This window comes from Capricornis sumatraensis, chromosome 11 (genome assembly GCF_032405125.1).
Source record: "Capricornis sumatraensis isolate serow.1 chromosome 11, serow.2, whole genome shotgun sequence".
NCBI lineage: Eukaryota > Metazoa > Chordata > Mammalia > Artiodactyla > Bovidae > Capricornis > Capricornis sumatraensis.
The window spans coordinates 63,219,285-63,237,773 of record NC_091079.1 but is presented as its reverse complement, the minus strand read 5'-3'; the positions used below and the strand labels follow the sequence as shown (position 1 = coordinate 63,237,773).

General features: G+C 45.2%; 1 protein-coding gene across 1 annotated transcript in view; it reads left to right on the top strand.

Annotated features, from left to right (window-relative positions):
• The first annotated feature begins 416 nt into the window (after positions 1–416).
• The window catches only part of ZNF704 (zinc finger protein 704), a 242,713-nt gene continuing 224,640 nt past the window's right edge, over positions 417–18,489 (top strand). Inside the window, exon 1 of the mRNA XM_068984034.1 lies at positions 417–899. Coding sequence (XP_068840135.1) covers positions 417–899 — 483 coding nt within the window. The remainder of the gene's footprint in view (positions 900–18,489) is intronic.

The window sequence follows — 18,489 nt, the reverse complement described above, 5'->3', positions numbered from 1 at the left end:
AACACACAACACAAACAGCTCGCGCCGGGGAACGGCAGCTGTAGGCCCGGAGCGCGCGGGCCCGGCCGCCGGCCGCATGGAGCGCAGCGCGGCCCGCGGCTCCCGGGCGGCGGCGGCGGCGGCGGAGGCGGCAACGCGCCGCTCGCTCACACCCACCCCCGCCCGCGGCCGCCGCGCCGCCCCGCCGTAGCCGCCGGCGTCCCCGCGGGCCGGTCCAGCGAAGGCGGCGCCCGCGCCTCTGCAGCCAGTGGCAGCCGGCGGCCCCGGGGAGGCGGCTCCCGCAGCCCCCCGGCAGCTCCGCGCCCCGGGCGCTTTGCGACCACAGCGGCCGCCCGGGGAGGAAGAGGAGGAGGACGAGGAGGGGGAGGTGACCAACTCTCCGGCTCCGCGCGGCGGCCGGCAGCCCGCGGGCAGGCATGCAGGCGCGGCGTCTAGCCAAGCGCTCCAGCCTGGGCAGCCGCCGGGGCAGCGCCGCGCTGCAGCCGCCCGGCCCCGCGCCCGCGCCCGCCCGGGAAGGCGCGCTGCCCGGGCTCCCGCCGCCCGCCCCGGCCCCGGCCCCGGAGAGCTGGAGGCCGCCGCTGCCGCCACCGCGCAACGCCGGGACCGACCCCCCTCGCGCCGGGGCCGCCGCCGCCGCCTCGTCTCCGGTGCTGCTGCTTCTGGGGGAGGAAGACGAGGACGAAGAGGGCGGGAGCCGGCGGCGGAGGGGGCTCGGGCGGGCGCCGGCGAAGCCCCGAGGGGGCGCGGAGGAGGAGGATGACGACGACGAGGACGAGGACGAGGAGGTGGTCGTCGAGGTGGTGGACGGCGACGACGACGACGAGGACGGCGACGAGCGCTTCGTGGCCCTCGGCCCCGGCCGCGCGCTCCCCAAGGGCCCGGCCCGGGGCGCCTTGAAGGTGCGAGCCGGCTGCGGGGGCGCGCGCGGGACCCTCGGGCGCGGGGAGGGGACTGGCCCCGGGCTCCGGCGCGGCGCCGGCTGCGGCCGCGACCGGCGACCGCAGAGGCCGGCCCGGGAGGGGTGTGTCCGGCGGCCGCGCGGGCCGAGCGAGGGGGCTGATGAAGCTCAACGCTCGGGCCCCACACCTTCCCCGGCGGCCGCTCCCCCTTTCCTCCAGGGCCCGCCGGCCCGGCGTGCTCGTCCGGGGTGGGTTGCGGGCAAAGGACGCTTCTCCCGGGTGAGGCGGGGAACTTGGAGGCGGGACGAGGTAGGAGCCGGTCTGCGCCTGGTGGGGACGGGCGAGGTAGGTGGCCGTGAGGTAATATTCCTCCCCAGGAAGTACGAGGGTCCCCCTTCCCCTTATTCCGAGGACTAGTCTAGCTCGTGGAAACTAGCAAACCGCCTCTCTTGTCAATCTTTCAACCCCTTCTGCATCCGAGAACAATTGTGGGTGAGTTTCCATCACCGGCGCCTGTGAGGGAACCGGTAAGCCCAGGACAGCAAAAACCAAGCCCTGGGTTTCTACATACATTTTGTTGGCAGCTTTCGGCAGTGCCTCCCACCCCCTCAACCCCCCAGCCCTGTTTAAACTCGACATTGTTTAGCATTCGGGGTTCTTTCCCCCTCCTCCTCAAAATTGCAAATGAGAGAAAAAAAAGGAAACCAGAGAAAGTGGGGGTCATTTGGCATTTTTAATGGATGTGAGTTTCAGCTGAGAATTCAAGCAAAGTCCCTTGTGTACTGAAGCACTGAGAGATCTTTCCGTTTGTGTATCTTCAGGAGATAAGGGGTTTATTATTACACAACTGACTGGCTGGGCTTTCAGGCATGTGATTGGACAAAGCAAACCACGTTGAGGTTCATGCACAGTGTATGTTGCTAAGAAGTTTTGAGGGCAGCAAGTGGTAAGCAATGCAGTGAGTGATTTTTCTGAAGAGTGGTGCTTAAAATCCGCTGAATAACACTGTTGATGGGAGTTTTCACAAGATATTGGTATTTCAGGAAGAAAAACACATGAGCTTAATAGATAGAGACTATTTTTTTTTAATCTTTTTAAAAAAAGGAACCAGAAAAAATGTCTACTCCGCAAAGCATGAAATTGCAGTTCCAAAGAAATGTTAAACATTAGCATTTGAAGAGCCCCAGAGTAGACCCAGGCACAACTTTCTTTCCTAGACCACCCTGGAAGTACCAGCTCTGGGAGTGAGAAATTTTCAGCAAGTGGTCATTTGGGATGATAGTTTTTGACAGTTGCTTGTTGGAATCCAGACCATGACCACTGTCATTACCATGGTCTAATAAAAAGCCTGCATTGTATGGCTACAGATTATAGCTGGATTTGGAATTAAATCACATGGCATCAGTGAAATTAAGTAACAAGAGTAGTGACTCCTTACCATTTTTGTCCAGAAATATTGAAAAGATGTCTTGTAGTTTGGACAGTAGTTGCACAATTTGTGATGGAAAAATTAATTATAATTTATGTCCTGTGATCAAAGCAAACCCAATATAGGGAAAAAAAATCAAATTTATAAAAACCAAAGAAAGAACTAGAATGTGATCATTCATATTACCAGAAAAAGATTTTCACATCTCCAGGCAAATTTCTGTTAAATTCTTTCAAAATGGACCTTATTTTATAACATTTTGGGTTGCCCATAACTTTTCAGGAATTTATGTATTGAATAGTTTGAGGTATAATTTTATAATCTTTGCTGCTTTAAAGTCATCTTGACACTGCATCTAAAGAGGTTTTCTAATGAATAATATAGGATCATTTTATTCTGATGCATTTAAGAATGTCAATTTGTTGTTTAGTCTCTGAGTCATGTCCGACTCTTTGCCACCCCATGAACTGTAGCCTGTCAGGCTCCTCTGTCCATGGAATTCTCCAGGCAAGAATACTCATGGAATCTTCCCGACCCAGGGGTCAAACCCACATCTCCTACTTTGCAGGCAGATTCTTTATCACTGAGCCACCTAGGAAGCCCAAGAATGTCAATATGATATATGCATTCATTTATTCACATATTTATTAAACACCTACTATGTACCAGATACTATTCTAGAACACAGCACCTTCCAGATGCCCACATCCTGCAAGAGAATCCAGAGCAACAACCATCCAAACAAAGAACCCTGGTGCTTGAGATTGTGATGTATCCCCTCATAAGGGAACTGATGCTATTGAGGAGGAAGAGGAGAGAGCTAGTAGAGAGAAGGCCTCCCTGAGGAGGGGACATTTGATCTGAGATTTGAGACGTGTAGTTTGGGAAGATCTTTCCGGAATAACAATTGCAAAAGTCTTGAGGTGGGAAGGAGGAAAGGCTGTGTGTGGCTGCAGCTTGGTAGGTAGGACATACGTCAGGTAGCTAGCTTACAGGCCAGCGACATAGAGTTTGGTGGGCCTTTTTAAAGTGGAGAAAAAATATTTGCAAGGTTTTAAGCAGTAAAGGCATACAAAGTGGTTTGTATTTTTTTAATTAATTTTTAAATTCAAGGATAATTGCTTTACAGAATTTTGTTGCTTTCTGTCAAATCTCAACATGAATCAGCCATAGGTATACATATGTCCTCTCCCTCTCGAATCTCCCTCCCATCTCCCTCCCCATCCCACCCCTCTAGGTTGATACATGGTTTGTATTTTTAATAGAGTCATGCTGTGTGGGGTATAGAGGGCAGCTGGGAGGGGCAGGGATCCAGTTTGAAGGTGATTGTTGAAGTGCATGTGAGAGGCAAAGCACGTTGGACCAGAGTGGAGTTAGACACGAGGGGACAGATTCAGGATCAATTGTGAAGGTCCACCTGCAATAACTTGCTGATGGATTAGGTGGCAGGGGGTGGGGGGTTGACAGAAGGGAATCTGGGGTGAGACCCCAATGTAAAGTTTGGTTAGATGTGCCATTTGCTGATATTGGGAAAGCTGGAGAACAACAGGTTTTTGTGAGGGGAACAATCAAATACTCTCTTTAGGGCATGTTAAGTCTGAGATGATGCTTAGACATAGGCATGGGAACTGCAGGTAGGCAGATGGCTGTAAGGTGAGGAGAGATTGGGGTTGGAGAGAAAAGTATGGGAGAAGCAGGTGTGACCTGCTGTGTAACAAAGATGCGAACGTACATTCACATGTCCGAGACAATTGACAAAAAGATGGTAGATGTCAGTTATTCTATAACGTGAATCTTTCAACCATCAGCATGACTCTAAGGACAAGATCATGGGACATGTGAAGTCTGCTCTGCGAATGATGTCCACGATAATATTGAAGCTGGGGACAAGAAAGGGAGTGCAGCCAGCCAGAGGACAGTCTTGGGCCAGACTCTGGGGCACAGCACTGTTAAGGAGAAGCCAACAAAGACAATTGAGAAACAGCAACCAAACAAGTCAGAGGAAAACCAGAAAATAGAAAGTACAGTGAGGCAGGAGACGATATAGTTCCAGAAGTAGGGAGTAATGAACTGTGTTTAATACCACTGGGATATTGAGTAAGACAAGGACAGAAACATGTTCATTTGGATTAGATAATGCACAATGTATTGGTATCCTTAGCCAAAGAATGTAAAGTCAGTGGTGTGACCTGAGTGGCCTAGCAGTGAGCAGAGATGAGAACACAGTGAAAAACTCTTTTAAAAGTCCCTTGCTAGAAAGGAAAGTAGAGAGAAGGGGGAGAATCTGGAGAACATATGGTCTAGAATTTTTTTAAGATAGGGTACAGTAGACTCTGCAGTAAGCCTGCAAGGCAGGAGTCACGGGAGACGTGGGCTTAATCCCTGGGTCAGGAAGATCCCATGGAGGAGGGCATGGCAACCCACTCCAGTATTCTTGCCTGGAAATTTCCATGAACAGAGGGGCTGGTGGGCTGCAGTCCATGGGACCGCAGAGAATCGAACACGACTGAGCATGCACAAACACTGAACCCAGCATAGAGCCGATTGTATTAGTTGGGTATCTAGGCTAACACTGTTGGTCTTACAAACAAATTAGACTTACAAAAGCACTCTCAGAATGGAACTCCTTCATATGCAGGGGATTTACTGTACCATAGGCTTTTTGGCTTACAAGCCTTTCTCCCAGCATCTGTGGGTTAGGAGTCAGGGCCAGGCTTAGCTGGGTCTGCTGTTGAGTCTCACAGGGCTGAAGTCAAAGTGTTGTGTAGGCTGTGTTCTCATTGGGAGGCTTGACTGGGGAATTCACTTCTCAGTTCACTCTGGTTGTTAGCAGAATTCATTCCCTTTCATCTGCAGGCCTGAGGATCCAGCTTCTTGCTGCCTATTCCTATGTAGGCTGCCCTCAGTTCCTGGAGCCCCTCTCCCTCAGCCCCACCTCCACTTCTGCAGTGCTTTGTTGCATGATTTCCTCAGCATGGCCTCTTACTTCATTAAGTCAGCAAGGAGAATCTAAGTCCCTGTCTGCTGGTAAGGTGGAGTCTCATATAAGGCACTGTAATCACAGAAGCAGTACTCCGTCATCATTGCCATAGTCTATTGCTTAAAAGTAAAAGAAGGCTCCCACCCACACTTGAGGGGAAGAAATATGCAAGGGCATGAATACCAAGAGGTGAGGATTGTTGTGAGTCGCCTTAGGGAGGAGCCAAAGATGCAGAGAAAAGAGGGATACCTGCAAGAGGAAGTCCTTGGAAAAGGGGACCTGGAAGCCAAGTATTGATACTGGCCTTTGACAGAAGCAGAGACCCTTCTTCCATTGAGTTAAAGAGAAGGTAGGGAAAGTGGGTCCTGATGTGGGTGGTTGTGCATTGGATGGTGGTCAGATAAAGTAGTACCCATCTGATGGCTTCTATTTCCCCCTGCAGCAGGAGGGAAGGTCATCAGCTGAGACTGAAGGAGATTTGAAGAGCTGAAGCCAGGATGTAGTGCTGTGGGAGAGCAGGAGAACAGATGTACCGGAGAAATCAAATAGAGCAGCTGGATAGTATCAAGGACCCACCTGATGTTGGTGCTTCTGCATGGACAGAGTAAGCACTCTGTCTGGGTGTGTGATTTTCCCAGCTTCATTCCACTGGTTCAAACGCAGAATAATAATAACAAAAAGAATCCGAGCTAATGTTGATTAAGTTATTTAATTACTATGCTAGTGCAAATCTGGGCTTCCCCCGTGGCTCAGCGGTCATCTTCCTGCAATGCAGCAGACACAGGAGATGTAGGTTCAATGCCTGGATTGGGAGGATCCCCTAGAGGAGGGTGTGGCAACCCACTCCAGTATTCTTGCCTGGAGAATTTCATGGACAGAGGAGACTTACGGGCTACAGTCCAGTGGGTTTTCAGAGTCGGATATGACTGAGCATGCACGCTCAGTGCAAGTCTAAGTGTACAGTCTCGTTGAAACTTCATTACATATCCCTGTCAGGCATTATTATATCATCCTCATTTTACAGAAGTGATAAGCAGTTTACTTAAAAATACACAAGAGTTAGGTGGCAGAGCAGGGGTTTGAACCCTGGGCAGTCCAACTCCAGATCTAGTACCATTAAGCCTTTGATGTCTCTTGGAGACAAAGCAGAGAGCTGAATTTGGCAGAGATGAAGTTTAGCCAGGTGGTTGAGCAATGGAAAGAGAGAATATATTTTTGATGAAGTTGATACTGCTGTGACTATAATGATGGACTATGGGCCCTAAGAAAAGTAAGGACAGGAAGGGGCCATGGGCTGGTAAAAAGTTAGGGGTCAGTGGATTGGAGAAAACAAAGGGGAACCAATAAAATCATTTAAAAAAAAGTAGGAACGAAATGCAGGACAGTTTGGATTCCAAGATAATGTTAATATGAATGAATATTTTCTGAATACTTATAAACCAGGAACTGTGCTAAATACTTTATATGCAGGAGGCTTTCCTGAGAAATTATGATTTGAGAATCAGTATGCTCCAGTTGGGGGCTTCCCCAGTGTCTCAGCAGTAAAAAAATCCACCTGCAATTCAGGAGATGTAGGTTTAGTCCTTGGGTAGGGAAGATCCCCTGGAGGAGGGCATGGCAGTCCACTCCAGTATTCTTGCCTGGAGAGAATCCCAATGGACAGAGGAGACTGGCAGGCTACAGTCCATAGGATCGCAAAGAGTTGGACACAACTGAAACGACTGAGCACGCACGCACACCTGCTCCAGTTGAATATACCGACTTGGACCTGAAATAGTACACCTGAGGCTGTCGGTCACAGCAGAGCTGTGGTTCACATCCAGAGCCTGTGCTTTTGATCTTTCCCAATTTGTTTGTGATGTTTATGTCTATTTACATTGAGGAAGATTTGCTACAGCTCAGGAAATAGAGGAATAGATTCGAAGTATCTGGGATGCTTGGTTACTATCATGGACACTAAGTTGGGCTTTAAATGAGACAAGAAGAGAAACTTTGTATTACACAGTTGTCAGTTTCTGATCAAACAAGCTTTCACATTTATGGGCAATGGTAAGATCCACATAGCTCCCCAAAGCAAAAGAAACTAACCCCCTGAGTGAGGAATGATGAATGATGAATAGCAGGTAAATATCTTCAACCAGAACTTTATTCTTTATAAAAGAAAAAAATACAAGGACACTGTCAAATGGAGGAAGGATTCTAGTATAAGTTGTTACTTAGTGAAGGCAAAGCAGTAGGGGGCTGAGATAACAAGGCCAGACTTTGCTCTGCGATGCTGTTTATTAGTGTAGGGATGAGAGCCAGAGAATCTGAAGAGATTGATCATGTACTGTTATATAATAAGTTTAGGAGAAACCTGGACCTGAAAGACTGCTGGTAGTTCTATTAAGAGTTTATCTATTGTAAAATTGGGAAGAAAGGTTTGTAAGTGAGATTGTTGTTGTTTAGTCACTCAGTAATGTCTGACTCTTTGTGACCCCATGGACTGCAGCACCCCAGGCCTCCCTGTCCTTCACTATCTCCCTGAGTTTGCTCAAACTCATGTCCATTGAGACAATGATGCCATCCAACCATCTCATCCTCTGTTATCGCCTTCTCCTCCTGCCTTCAGTCTTTCCCAGCATCAGGGTCTTTTACAGTGAGTTGGCTCTTTGCATCAGGTGGCCAAAGTACTGGAGTTTCAGCTTCAGCATCAGTCCTTCCAATGAATATTCAGGACTGATTTCCTTTAGGATTGACTGGTTTGATCTCCTTGCTGTCCAGGGGACTCTCAGGAGTTTTCTCCAGCAGCATAGTACGAAGGCATCAATTCTTTGGCCCTTAAGTGAGATGATATATGTCGAAGTATCCACTTTCAGTGCTTAATAAATGTTAATCGAGAGGAATCTGTTTCGTGTGTGCTGACTCGGTAGGGACGTTTCTCAGACTATTTCTGGGGTATCAGATGACTTGATGAAGCCCTTGGCAGGGACTGAGTACAAGCACTGAATTTCAGTTTGCTAGCAAGTGTATGTGTTGCACATGGCCTGCGTTGGCTCGAGGGGAAGGCATGTGCCTCTGATACCAGAAAAAGTTGTCATTCACTGAACTGTCGACTGCCAGACATGGAAGTAAAACAGACTATCTGGTAACCCAACACCCTCCTTCAACTGCTCAGGACACTGGGGCTAGGAAATCAGAAATGCCTTGCCCAGTTGGGGCTGACTATCTGGTTAGGCAGGGCCAGGATTAGCACCTGGTCTGCCAATGCCAAGTTATCACCCTCCTTGCCGAGTTAGTCCTTTGTGCCTGGAATGATCTGTCTGTACCTAGTTTACTTCCTTGGAGTTGTAGTTAGAAAAATCAGTTTCCTGAAATGATCCACCACTCACTGTTTGTCCACTTCTATTTTGGGAACACTCTGCCTTTTAAAATACATCAGGGAGAGGTGGTCTCACTTGTGGCTGTGGGAGGTGGGCAGGACCCTCTGTGAATCCTGTTCAGATCAGCCCCCCTCCATGTGCAGTTCCCAAGGCACTTGTGTACTCTGAGGATGACTTCTTGATCTTGTTCAGTCGATAAATTGTGTCCAACTCTTTGCAACCCCATGGACTGTAGCCCACCAGGCTTCCCTGTCTGTAGGATTTTTCAGGCAAGAATATTGGAGCGAGTTGCTATTCCCTTCTCTAGGAGATCTTCCTGATCCAGGGATTGAACCCACTTCTCCTACATTGGCAGGCGGATTCTTTACCACTGAGCCTCCAGAGGATGGTAATAAATGGCAGATGAGCCCCATTTTATTGTGAACCAAATTCCCTTAATTTCTGGTGTGGTGTACCTGGTAAACCAGCGTAGAAAACATAGTTTATACTCAGCCCTTAAGTAGGGCCTCTCCTCCTCTACCAGATTTTACTAGTTGAGCCTGCAGTGCCCCATAGCACAAGGGTTAGGGAAGGAGGAGGAAAGATGAGAAGTCAGCCCCGCCTGGAATCTGCTCACCTGAGCTTAGTGAGAAGGAACCGAGAGATATAGTCAGGATGCCCTTGACCTCTGAGAGCCCCTGGACACTGTTCATTAGTAAATCTGTCCTGGTCTCAGTGCCCTGTCCTCCCCGCTCAGGGGGCCTCCAAGGAGAGAGGTATGGGAGCCTGTCCCTCCCGACCGCAGTGTGCACTATCAGAGCTTCTGGTCTACATGGAGCAGCCAGCCTTGCACCGTTGCTTGATACAGTGTCTGCTAAAGCGGAGGAGACTTGACCTTTCATTGCCCTGTCCCATCTCTTCTAAGGTAAATGTATGGTTTCCATTAGACTTTCTGAAATATCTGAGACTGAGAGGCCCTTGGGGCTTCCTTGGTGGGTGGCTCACACAGTAAAATACCTGCTTGCAGTGCAGGAGGCCCGGGTTTGACCCGTGAGTCAGGAAGATCCACTTGAGTAGGTAATGGCTACCCACTCCAGTATTCTTGCCTGGAGAATTCCGTGGACAGAGGAGCCTGGTGGGCTATAGCCCATGGTGTTGAAAAGAGTCAGACACGAGTGAGTGAGTAATGCTTTCGGAGGCACTTGTAACCAACCTTCCAGCTTAGTTGAATCTCTGTTTGAAATAAACATGATTTTCTTTGGGTTTGCTCTCCAGGTTTCTGGTCATTCCCTCAGGAGATGTTTATTATAGGCCATTGCATGCCATGTTCCTGATATACATGTAGGAAAAAAAGAGTGAATAAGGCCGATTTCCACTTCTGGGGAGCCCACAGCCTGGCAGATTCCTGCCAAGTTATCGATAAAGAGGTTCAAAGCCTCTTTTCGTTTTTATCCCCAAGATCAATATTAGATCCATTGAGAGACCTTGCGTGGCTACTACAGTTTGGGATGAAATTTTGATATGTACCCTAAAGCATTTGTAGCCAATCTATATGAAGAAGATCATATGATTTGGACAGGAGGTGATTCCTGAGTAATTAGTCAAAGGATGAGTTTAGATCACAAATTTGACAAATAACTTCTGTTGTTCTCAGTTACTGGATGAATTGGAACATAATATAATAAGTCTGAGATCTGTGTAGTAGAATTAGAGTGGTTAAGTTCTCACTTTTCATTTAGGATACTATTTGGAAAATCCAGAGTTAAAGTTTATACATAGGGGAGGTAGGCTCGACTCTAGAGTTTTGAGGGGCTTCCCAGGTAGTGCAGTGGTAAAGAATCTGCCTGCCAATGCAGGCAGTGCAAGAGACGTGGGTTCGATCCCTGGGTCAGGAACATCCCCTAGAGAAGGACATGGCAAACCACTCCAGTATTCTGTCCTGGAAAATTCCATGGACAGAAGAATCCGGTGGTCTACAGTCGATGGGGTTGCAAAGAGTCAGACATGACTGAGTGCACACACATCCACGCACACACTAGAGTTTTGAAGGAGAGTCTGTAATTTTAGGGTAAGAACTCTGCAGTAACATACAAGAGGGGTTCATTCATCTTGCAGAAGACTATGGAGCTTTGAGATGCAAAGAATTAAAAGGATTTTGCCTGTCCACAGCTCCGTGTGGACTAACAGTGTGTGTTTTCCAGGTTATACATGACACTTACCAGCAACACACTTGCTTTCCTTATGTTCTTGTCATACTGGAAGGGTGAGTGAAAGTAAAGTCTCCCTGATGAAGGACTAATTGGGGATGGCTGGTCAAAATAAGTGAATGTCAAAAGTGCTTTGACATTTTAAATTAAATCCAATTTTTTAAAGGCTACATGCCTGGAAATATCATATAGTAAAACCTGTAAGCAGGGTAATTTTAGTCAATTAGTATGGTCTGTGTTGTGGGCTCGTTAGTAAGGCAAGAGGGAACATGACTGAGTCAGAGCAGATGACCCTGCCCTCTGCCCCCTCCCCACTGGTTCCTCCTCGTAAATCAGGAAATGAGGTAACACAGGCTTTGGGTTCCAATTCTGGCTTCTCCACTGCTAGTTGCATGGCCTCATCAAGTAACTTGATGTCCCAGTGCTTCAGTGTTATCAAATGAAATTGGGATAATATTGTTTTGCCATTGCCTATTGTTATTTTTTTCAAGGTTTTTTTTTTTTTTTCCATTATTTTAGTTGCACTGGGTCTTTGTTGCTGTGTTTGGGCTTTCTCTGGTTGCAGCAAGCAGTGGTGGGGCTACTCATTGTGGTGGTTTCTCTTACTGTGGCGCATGACCTTATTTACTCCATGCCATGTGGAATCTTCCCGACTAGGGCTCAAACCCGTGTCCCCCGGCGGAATCTTAACAGCTGGATCACCAGAGAAATTTGCCTATTGTTATTAAATATGGCCAGAGACCTCCTGAAATTAGAGATGGATGGCAATTTATTTCCTTTTTGGTTCCAGAAAAGAATCTTTTGTAGAACTTTGTTCAAGGACCCAAAATCCTACAGTCATTTTGACTGTTAGACCCTCCTGCTTGTTCCACACTACCAAGGTATTTCAGAGAGCTGCTTCCTGATGTGACTTCGTTCTTCTGAACTCTGAGTGTTCCATTGTATCAGTGGTGAGCTTGAATCTTCCCTTTCATCTCAGGAAGCTGAGAGTCATTTATCTACTTGTGCAAAGAGGAAGAAAACATTCCTGCTCTCAAGTTCATCAGTCTGTTCAGATGTCTAGCTCTTATTTTGGAAAAAGCCTGGCTACAAGCCATGCAGGAGGGGAAAGTCTTACCACACACATTGATTTATGTGTCGCACACATTGAATTATGTGTCGCTAAGACCTGTGACGTAAATGCCAATGATGTTACCTCTCACCTCTAACTTGCTTGGGGCTGAAAACCTCTGCATTGGTGTCTACGACCTGTTGTACTTTTGTTTGGGGAAGAAGTCATTGTTCTTTGGGTAAATAGGGATGCAGAGCTCAATGTATTCTTCTAAATGCTTGTAACTGCTTACTTCCATATTGAAAGATATCTAGTAAGGAGGAGAAAAGGGCTCTAGTTTAACAATTTAGGGGAATTCCAGTTAAAAAGAAAGATACAGATTTTTTTTTTTACAAGTTATAAAATGCTTTAAACATAAAAGAAATTGAAAGAGAAGTATAACACCTATATACCCATGAGTAAGTTATTGGCCTTAGATAACAAGGGCCATTTTGAATTTCTAACAAGGTGAATATAGATTGTGGCATTTACATATTTATTGGACCATTTATATATTTATTGGAGTCTTTTTTTTTTTCCTAGAACACCTTTCCCTTCGGATGCATTTTGGGAAATTCCAGTTTAAAATTATTTTTTTTTAATGGGAAATCCATGGATAAGTGGCTTATGCTTGGGATAAATTACTAAAATGTCATTATTAAAGAAATAAATTGTCACAGAGCAAGGTTAAATATTGTTGGTGGGTCTTGTAAGCTTTGAAATATATTTCCTCATAAAGCTGCTAATTTCTTCAGTATAAAAAAAAATGAGTATTATGTGTGGTGAATTTTCACTTGTGTATCTGTGAACACCATTCCTCCGTGTGAAGTTTAAGACCTGGTAGAAAACCCTACTTCTCTTGGTAAATCAGGCTCTGTGATGAGTCCAGTGGGGGAGACAGGAGATGTGGGAAGTGCTATCACGACAGAATTACAAGGTGCCCAGGGATAGAATATCACACAATGCTGATACCAAGGTGGGTGTATTTAATAGTATGCTTTTCACAAGATTGAAAGTATCACAGTTGTTTAAATGAAAAGAAACATATACATTCAGTAGGATATACAGATTGACACATTTTCAATCAGTAGCAGTATGATTACTGCAAATAAAGGTGTCGAGCATTTATGAACACTCAGTACCCTGTGTTGGACTCTTTATTGGCTATTGTTCAATATTTCAGTATTACCCAGCATTTAATGCATTATAATTTATAGAGGATGCTCATCACTCTCTAGGAAGAAAACCTATGACAAAGCTAGACAACATACTGAAAAGCAGAAACATTACTTTGCTGACATAGGTCTGTATAGTCAAAGCTATGGTTTTTCCAGTAGTCGTGTATGGATGTGAGAATTGGACTATAAAGAAAGCTGAGCACCGAAGAATTGATGCTTTTGAACTGTGGTGTTGGAGAAGACTCTTGAGAGTCCCTTGGACTGCAAGGAGATCCAACCAGTCCATCCTAAAGGAAATCACTCCTGAATATTGGAAGGACTGATGCTGAAGCTGAAGCTCCAGTACTTTGGCCACCTGATGCAAAGACTTAACTCATTGGAAAAGACTCTGATACTGGGAAAGACTGAAGGCAGGAGGAGAAGGGGATGACAGAGGACGAGATGGTTGGATGGTATCACTGACTCAATGGACATGAGTTTGAGCATGCTCCAGGAGTTGGTGATGGACAGGGAGGCCTGGCGTGCTACAGTTCATGGGGTTGCAAAGAGTGGGACATGACTGAGCGACTTAACAACAACTTACAGCTAACTTGGTGATCGTGGAAGGTAGATTTTATTATCTCCATTTTATAGATGTGAAAAATGTATTGGAGAACAATGGGGCAGTTTTTGTGGACTATATATATATACACACACACACACATACATATAGAATTTTTTTTACCAAATGACATATTTGTCAAACATTTCAGAAAACATTTGGGGCCAACAGATTTAAAAAATAATTGGAATTGTTACCTAAGCAACAATAGAAATTTAAGGAGAGAAGGACTTTTGGAGTAAATTTTAAATTAAAACAACATGAAATACAGTTTTCATAAACACTTTCACTTCGCTTGTTTATGCTTTAAAAATCACCTACAAGTGCTTGCTGAAGAACAAACCATTAATTTGTATCAGTTTGGGTTAGGATCCAAAGTTTAGCTTAACAATTTTTTTTTTTTTATGTAAGCTTTTGACAGTGTTTTCAATTAGTAAGTTCATATACTCAGAACTAGTTTAACAAACTTAGAAAAATAATAGAAATGTTAGCAATAAGTATCTTTAGTTCTGTCCAATGACTGAGTTGTGTCTGACTCTTTTCGACCCCACGGACAGCAGCACGCCAGATTTCCCTGTCTTTCACCAACTCCCGGAGTTTTCCCAGACTCATGTCCATTGAGTTGGTGATGCCATCCAACCATCTCATCCTCTGTCGCCCCCTTTTCCTCCTGCCTTCAATCTTTCCCAGCATCAGGGTCTTTTCCAGTGGGTTGGCTCTTTGCATCAGGTGGCTTAAGTATGGGAGCTTCAGCATCAGTCCTTCAAACAAATTTTCTGGGTTGGTTTCCTTTAGGATTGACTGGTTTGATCTTCTTGCTATTAGGACTTATGAAAATGAAAATGTGAAGAATATCTGAAGGAAAAACAATCTTTTTCATCAGATATTACTTGCAATAAAAGTTGTCTCAGTAAAAGGAGGAAAATGGACCGTTGGGCCTATGTAAGCACTGAACACTATATCATCTTAGGTGGGAAAGAGAAGGTTGATCATATGGAAGAGCCACTGGAAGGTTTGAAATGATCCAAGATAGGGTTTATGGAAAGGGAACAGTGACTGCTATGTGGATTTCCCATTACGTGAGTACTTGGTGGGTATTTAAGAGGTTCTGAAAATGCGATCTTAGCCATCTGTTGGGTGATAGCAATATTTTCCAGCTCTTTATTCTTATTCTAAAAGAGATTTCTATTCAAATAGGTCTCTCAACTCTCTGTATTGATTTTGTCACTTGAAATTTTCTTGAAATCTAGCACAGAGGTTATTAGAGAAAATTCTTTTTACTTTAAAAATCATAACAGAAGTGATGTAGTTTTCATTGTTTGTAAACTATGCCTATTTTTTATGTGTTAAAATTGAGATATCTCGAAGATCTTGTTTAAATTCAGTGACAAGTTAATGGTTTGATTGTTTAAAGAAATTTGTGGGGTGGGGGGTTACTACTTCATTCAATCCCATGGTTATTCATTCAACAGCTATACTCTTTGTCAGCTCCAAGGACTCAGAAGAAAAAAGACTTGGGAAGGGTTTCTACTCACATTCTAGCTGGAGAGACAGACAGTAAACTTTGTGGATGGTGGTCCATTGCTGAGCTCAGAATGCACGGAGGAAGAGAAGATTTGGGCCGGAAAGTGTGAATCAACAGTTCACCCTTAACTGCTGTTAAGGGTCTTAACTGTGTTAAGTGTGAGATGCCGGTTAGACCCCCATGTGAAGATGTCAGGTAGGCAGGAGGTAGGTGGAGAAGACAAGCAGGGATGGACATCAGAAGTCATGGGCTTGTGGACAGTATCTACAGTGAGGAAACTGGTGAGAAAACCTCTAGGGAGAGAGTGCAGGTAGAGAATGAAGGTGCCTAGGAGTGAGGAGCTCTGCAACACTTCAGTTGTAATGCTCTGGTCTGTCTGTTTCTCTCTCAGTACCTTTATTATTATATAATTCACATAATATACCATATAATGCTTCCTTTTAAAGTACTCAAGTCAGTATTTTCTAGTATTGTCACAGTTGGTCAGCCATCAATCACAGTCTAATTTTGGAACATTTTGTCACCCCCCAGAAGAATACTAGAGTGGGTAGCCATTCCCTTCTCCAGGGCATCTTCCCAACCCAGGGATCAAGCCCTGGTCTGCACTGCAGGTGGATTCTTTACCAGCTGAGCCGCCAGGGAAGCCCTAAAGAAATACTGTACCCATCAGCAGCCCCGACTCCACGCTCCTTTATATGCACCTGTACTCATTTGGTTTTATTTTTCAGTGTCAATAAGTCATTGTTCACTCCTGGTGCTTTTTCAGAAAGGAAAGAAGGCAGGAGGGAGATGAGGGTTAACATATATTAGAAAACAAGAAGAGGAGGAAGAGAAAAGAAAATCCAGTACAGCAAAATCACCCATTTGATGAATATACCCCAGTGAGGGGGTCACCACAGCTCAAGGGAGTCCAGTCTCCTACAGTTCAGAAAAACAGGGGAAAGGAATCAGAGAAAGCACACAGACTGGCCCTCATTTTCCTTCCCTACTCTCTTCCTTGTCAATTTCAGATAAAACTTGGTTTCTAGCAGTGAACATGGGGTTGAATTACATCCTGTCTAAATCCTACTAGATAATCCTATGTCTACTTTAACATCAGATTCTTGGCATCAGCAGAAAAGTCCCTGAATGAACTGGGCAGACTTTCTTCCCTTTCTCACTCTCCCACTCTGAGTTTCTATGTGGAAGCCCCTTTCTGGCATTGGAAATGAGGGGGTAGAGAGTTATTAGTTTGTTTAGGTTTTATGCAGATCTTTTAGGATTTAGAGTCTTATTGTTTGTTTTGGCTAAAGGTGGGACAGGAGTCAAGTTTTCAGGATAAAAGAACTTGTCCGAAATAGGAAGTAAGGGATGGAGAAGAATGAGAAAATGGGTGAGGAACTCCCGCTTTGTGGAAAGTGGCACCAAGCTCACAGGTCACATCTTCTTGCCTGATGCAGAATCTTTTCACAAAAATACTTTGATTATTTTTTTTTCAATACAAAAAGAAATTTCTAAACTATAAACACGCCAGAACCACGTGAGAAATGCCAGCACATTATACTTATATAAACTGTATCACATAAAATATCACACAAAATAGATCACACCAAATCATAACTTGTGAAGTTCTGCAAAGCTCATATAAATCCAGAAACTGGAGGGAACTGGCATCAAGGGAGATATACCTTGTTCATTGTGTCCTATTTCATTTGGCATCTTTTGGCACACGGTGGTCGGCGCGGTAGGTCTGTGCTGATCTCCTGATTTGTCCTTTCTCCGTTAGCTACCCTGGCACTGTTGTTACCACTGCAGCAGGGGACACTGGCCCTGGAATCACAAAGAAGCTCTTGTTTAGTGGATCATCTGGGAGCCATACAGAAGTGCAGAGTTTTGAAAGGTGAAGGATTCTAATTTTGTTCCAGGCATACATCCCAGGCAGCATGGGAGAGTACAGAGGTTTCATTCTTAAAATTTTGCTTCCCTAACACTATGTTGAGATCTTTATACTGCAAGCATGAGTGTGGCTATGCACACACACACATACCCTGCACCCACTTTTGTGTAATGTAGATAGCCTGATCTAACGGAAGATAAGATCTCATATGGAAAGTGAGTTGGTGTCCCAGGATTAAATATTTGGTCAGGAATTCTTAAAAAAAAAAAGTATATTATATACACACACACACACACACACACACACACATAAACATACACACACACACACAGAGGCCTTACTCTTTGTTTCCACTCATACCGTTTTGCCAACTCTGATTTATTCTAACCTATATGTCACTTTCTGTTCAGGGCTGACTTCTAGTCATACATCTGAGAGGTAAGTCAGAGTTGTTCTTTAAAGTTGCTCCTGCTGTACAGATCTGGAGCTACTGACTTACTTATGCCTGAGATTCTTTCTATACCTGAGAGCATGGTGTGCTCGTGAGGGCCTCTCAGAATAACGTATTCAAAAATACAAAGTCAGAAGAGTTATATTAAGAAAAATAAAGAAAAAACTAAGTACACAACGAATGTCATTCCTACATAGCTAGTGCTGTTAGCATCCTGAGGGAAGCCAGACCCATGTTGGAGTTATGAGCAAATAAATTTGTAATAGATCAGAATGAGGGGCAGCAGGCCTTGAGATACTACCCCAGCCCCTCCCCTTTTATTTTTCCTGCTATCGTCTCCTGTGGCTTATGATCGTTCCTAGCACCCTGTACCAACAGTGGGTCATGGAAAAGACAAGACAGGGAAGAAGCCCTGCCCTGCCCGGAGAGAGTCCTGTCACACAAAGTAGTAGCTTCTTGAGCTTATTCACCTGGTCTTATGTTTTATCTTCTTACTTTAGCATGGGACATGCATGCCTTTTCAACAGGAAAACAGCTGTCTTATCCAGGCCACTTTCTAGCCCTAGAGCCTAGAACCTATGATCAGAGATGAAGAAGAATATCTTATAATGTTAGTTGAGTTCAGTCACTCAGTCATCTCTGACTCTTTGCGACCCCGTGAACTGTAGCACACCAGGCTTCCCTGTCCATCACCAACTCCCAGAACTTGCTCAAACCCATGTCCGTTGAGTCAGTAATGCCATCCAACCATCTTGTCCTCTGTCGTCCCCTTCTCCTCCTGCCTTCAATCTTTCCCAGCATCAGGGTCTTTTCCAAGGAGTTGGCTCTTCGCATCAGGTGGCCAAAGTATTGGAGTTGCAGCATCAGTCCTTCCAATAAATATTCAGGACTGATTTTCTTTAGGATTGTCTG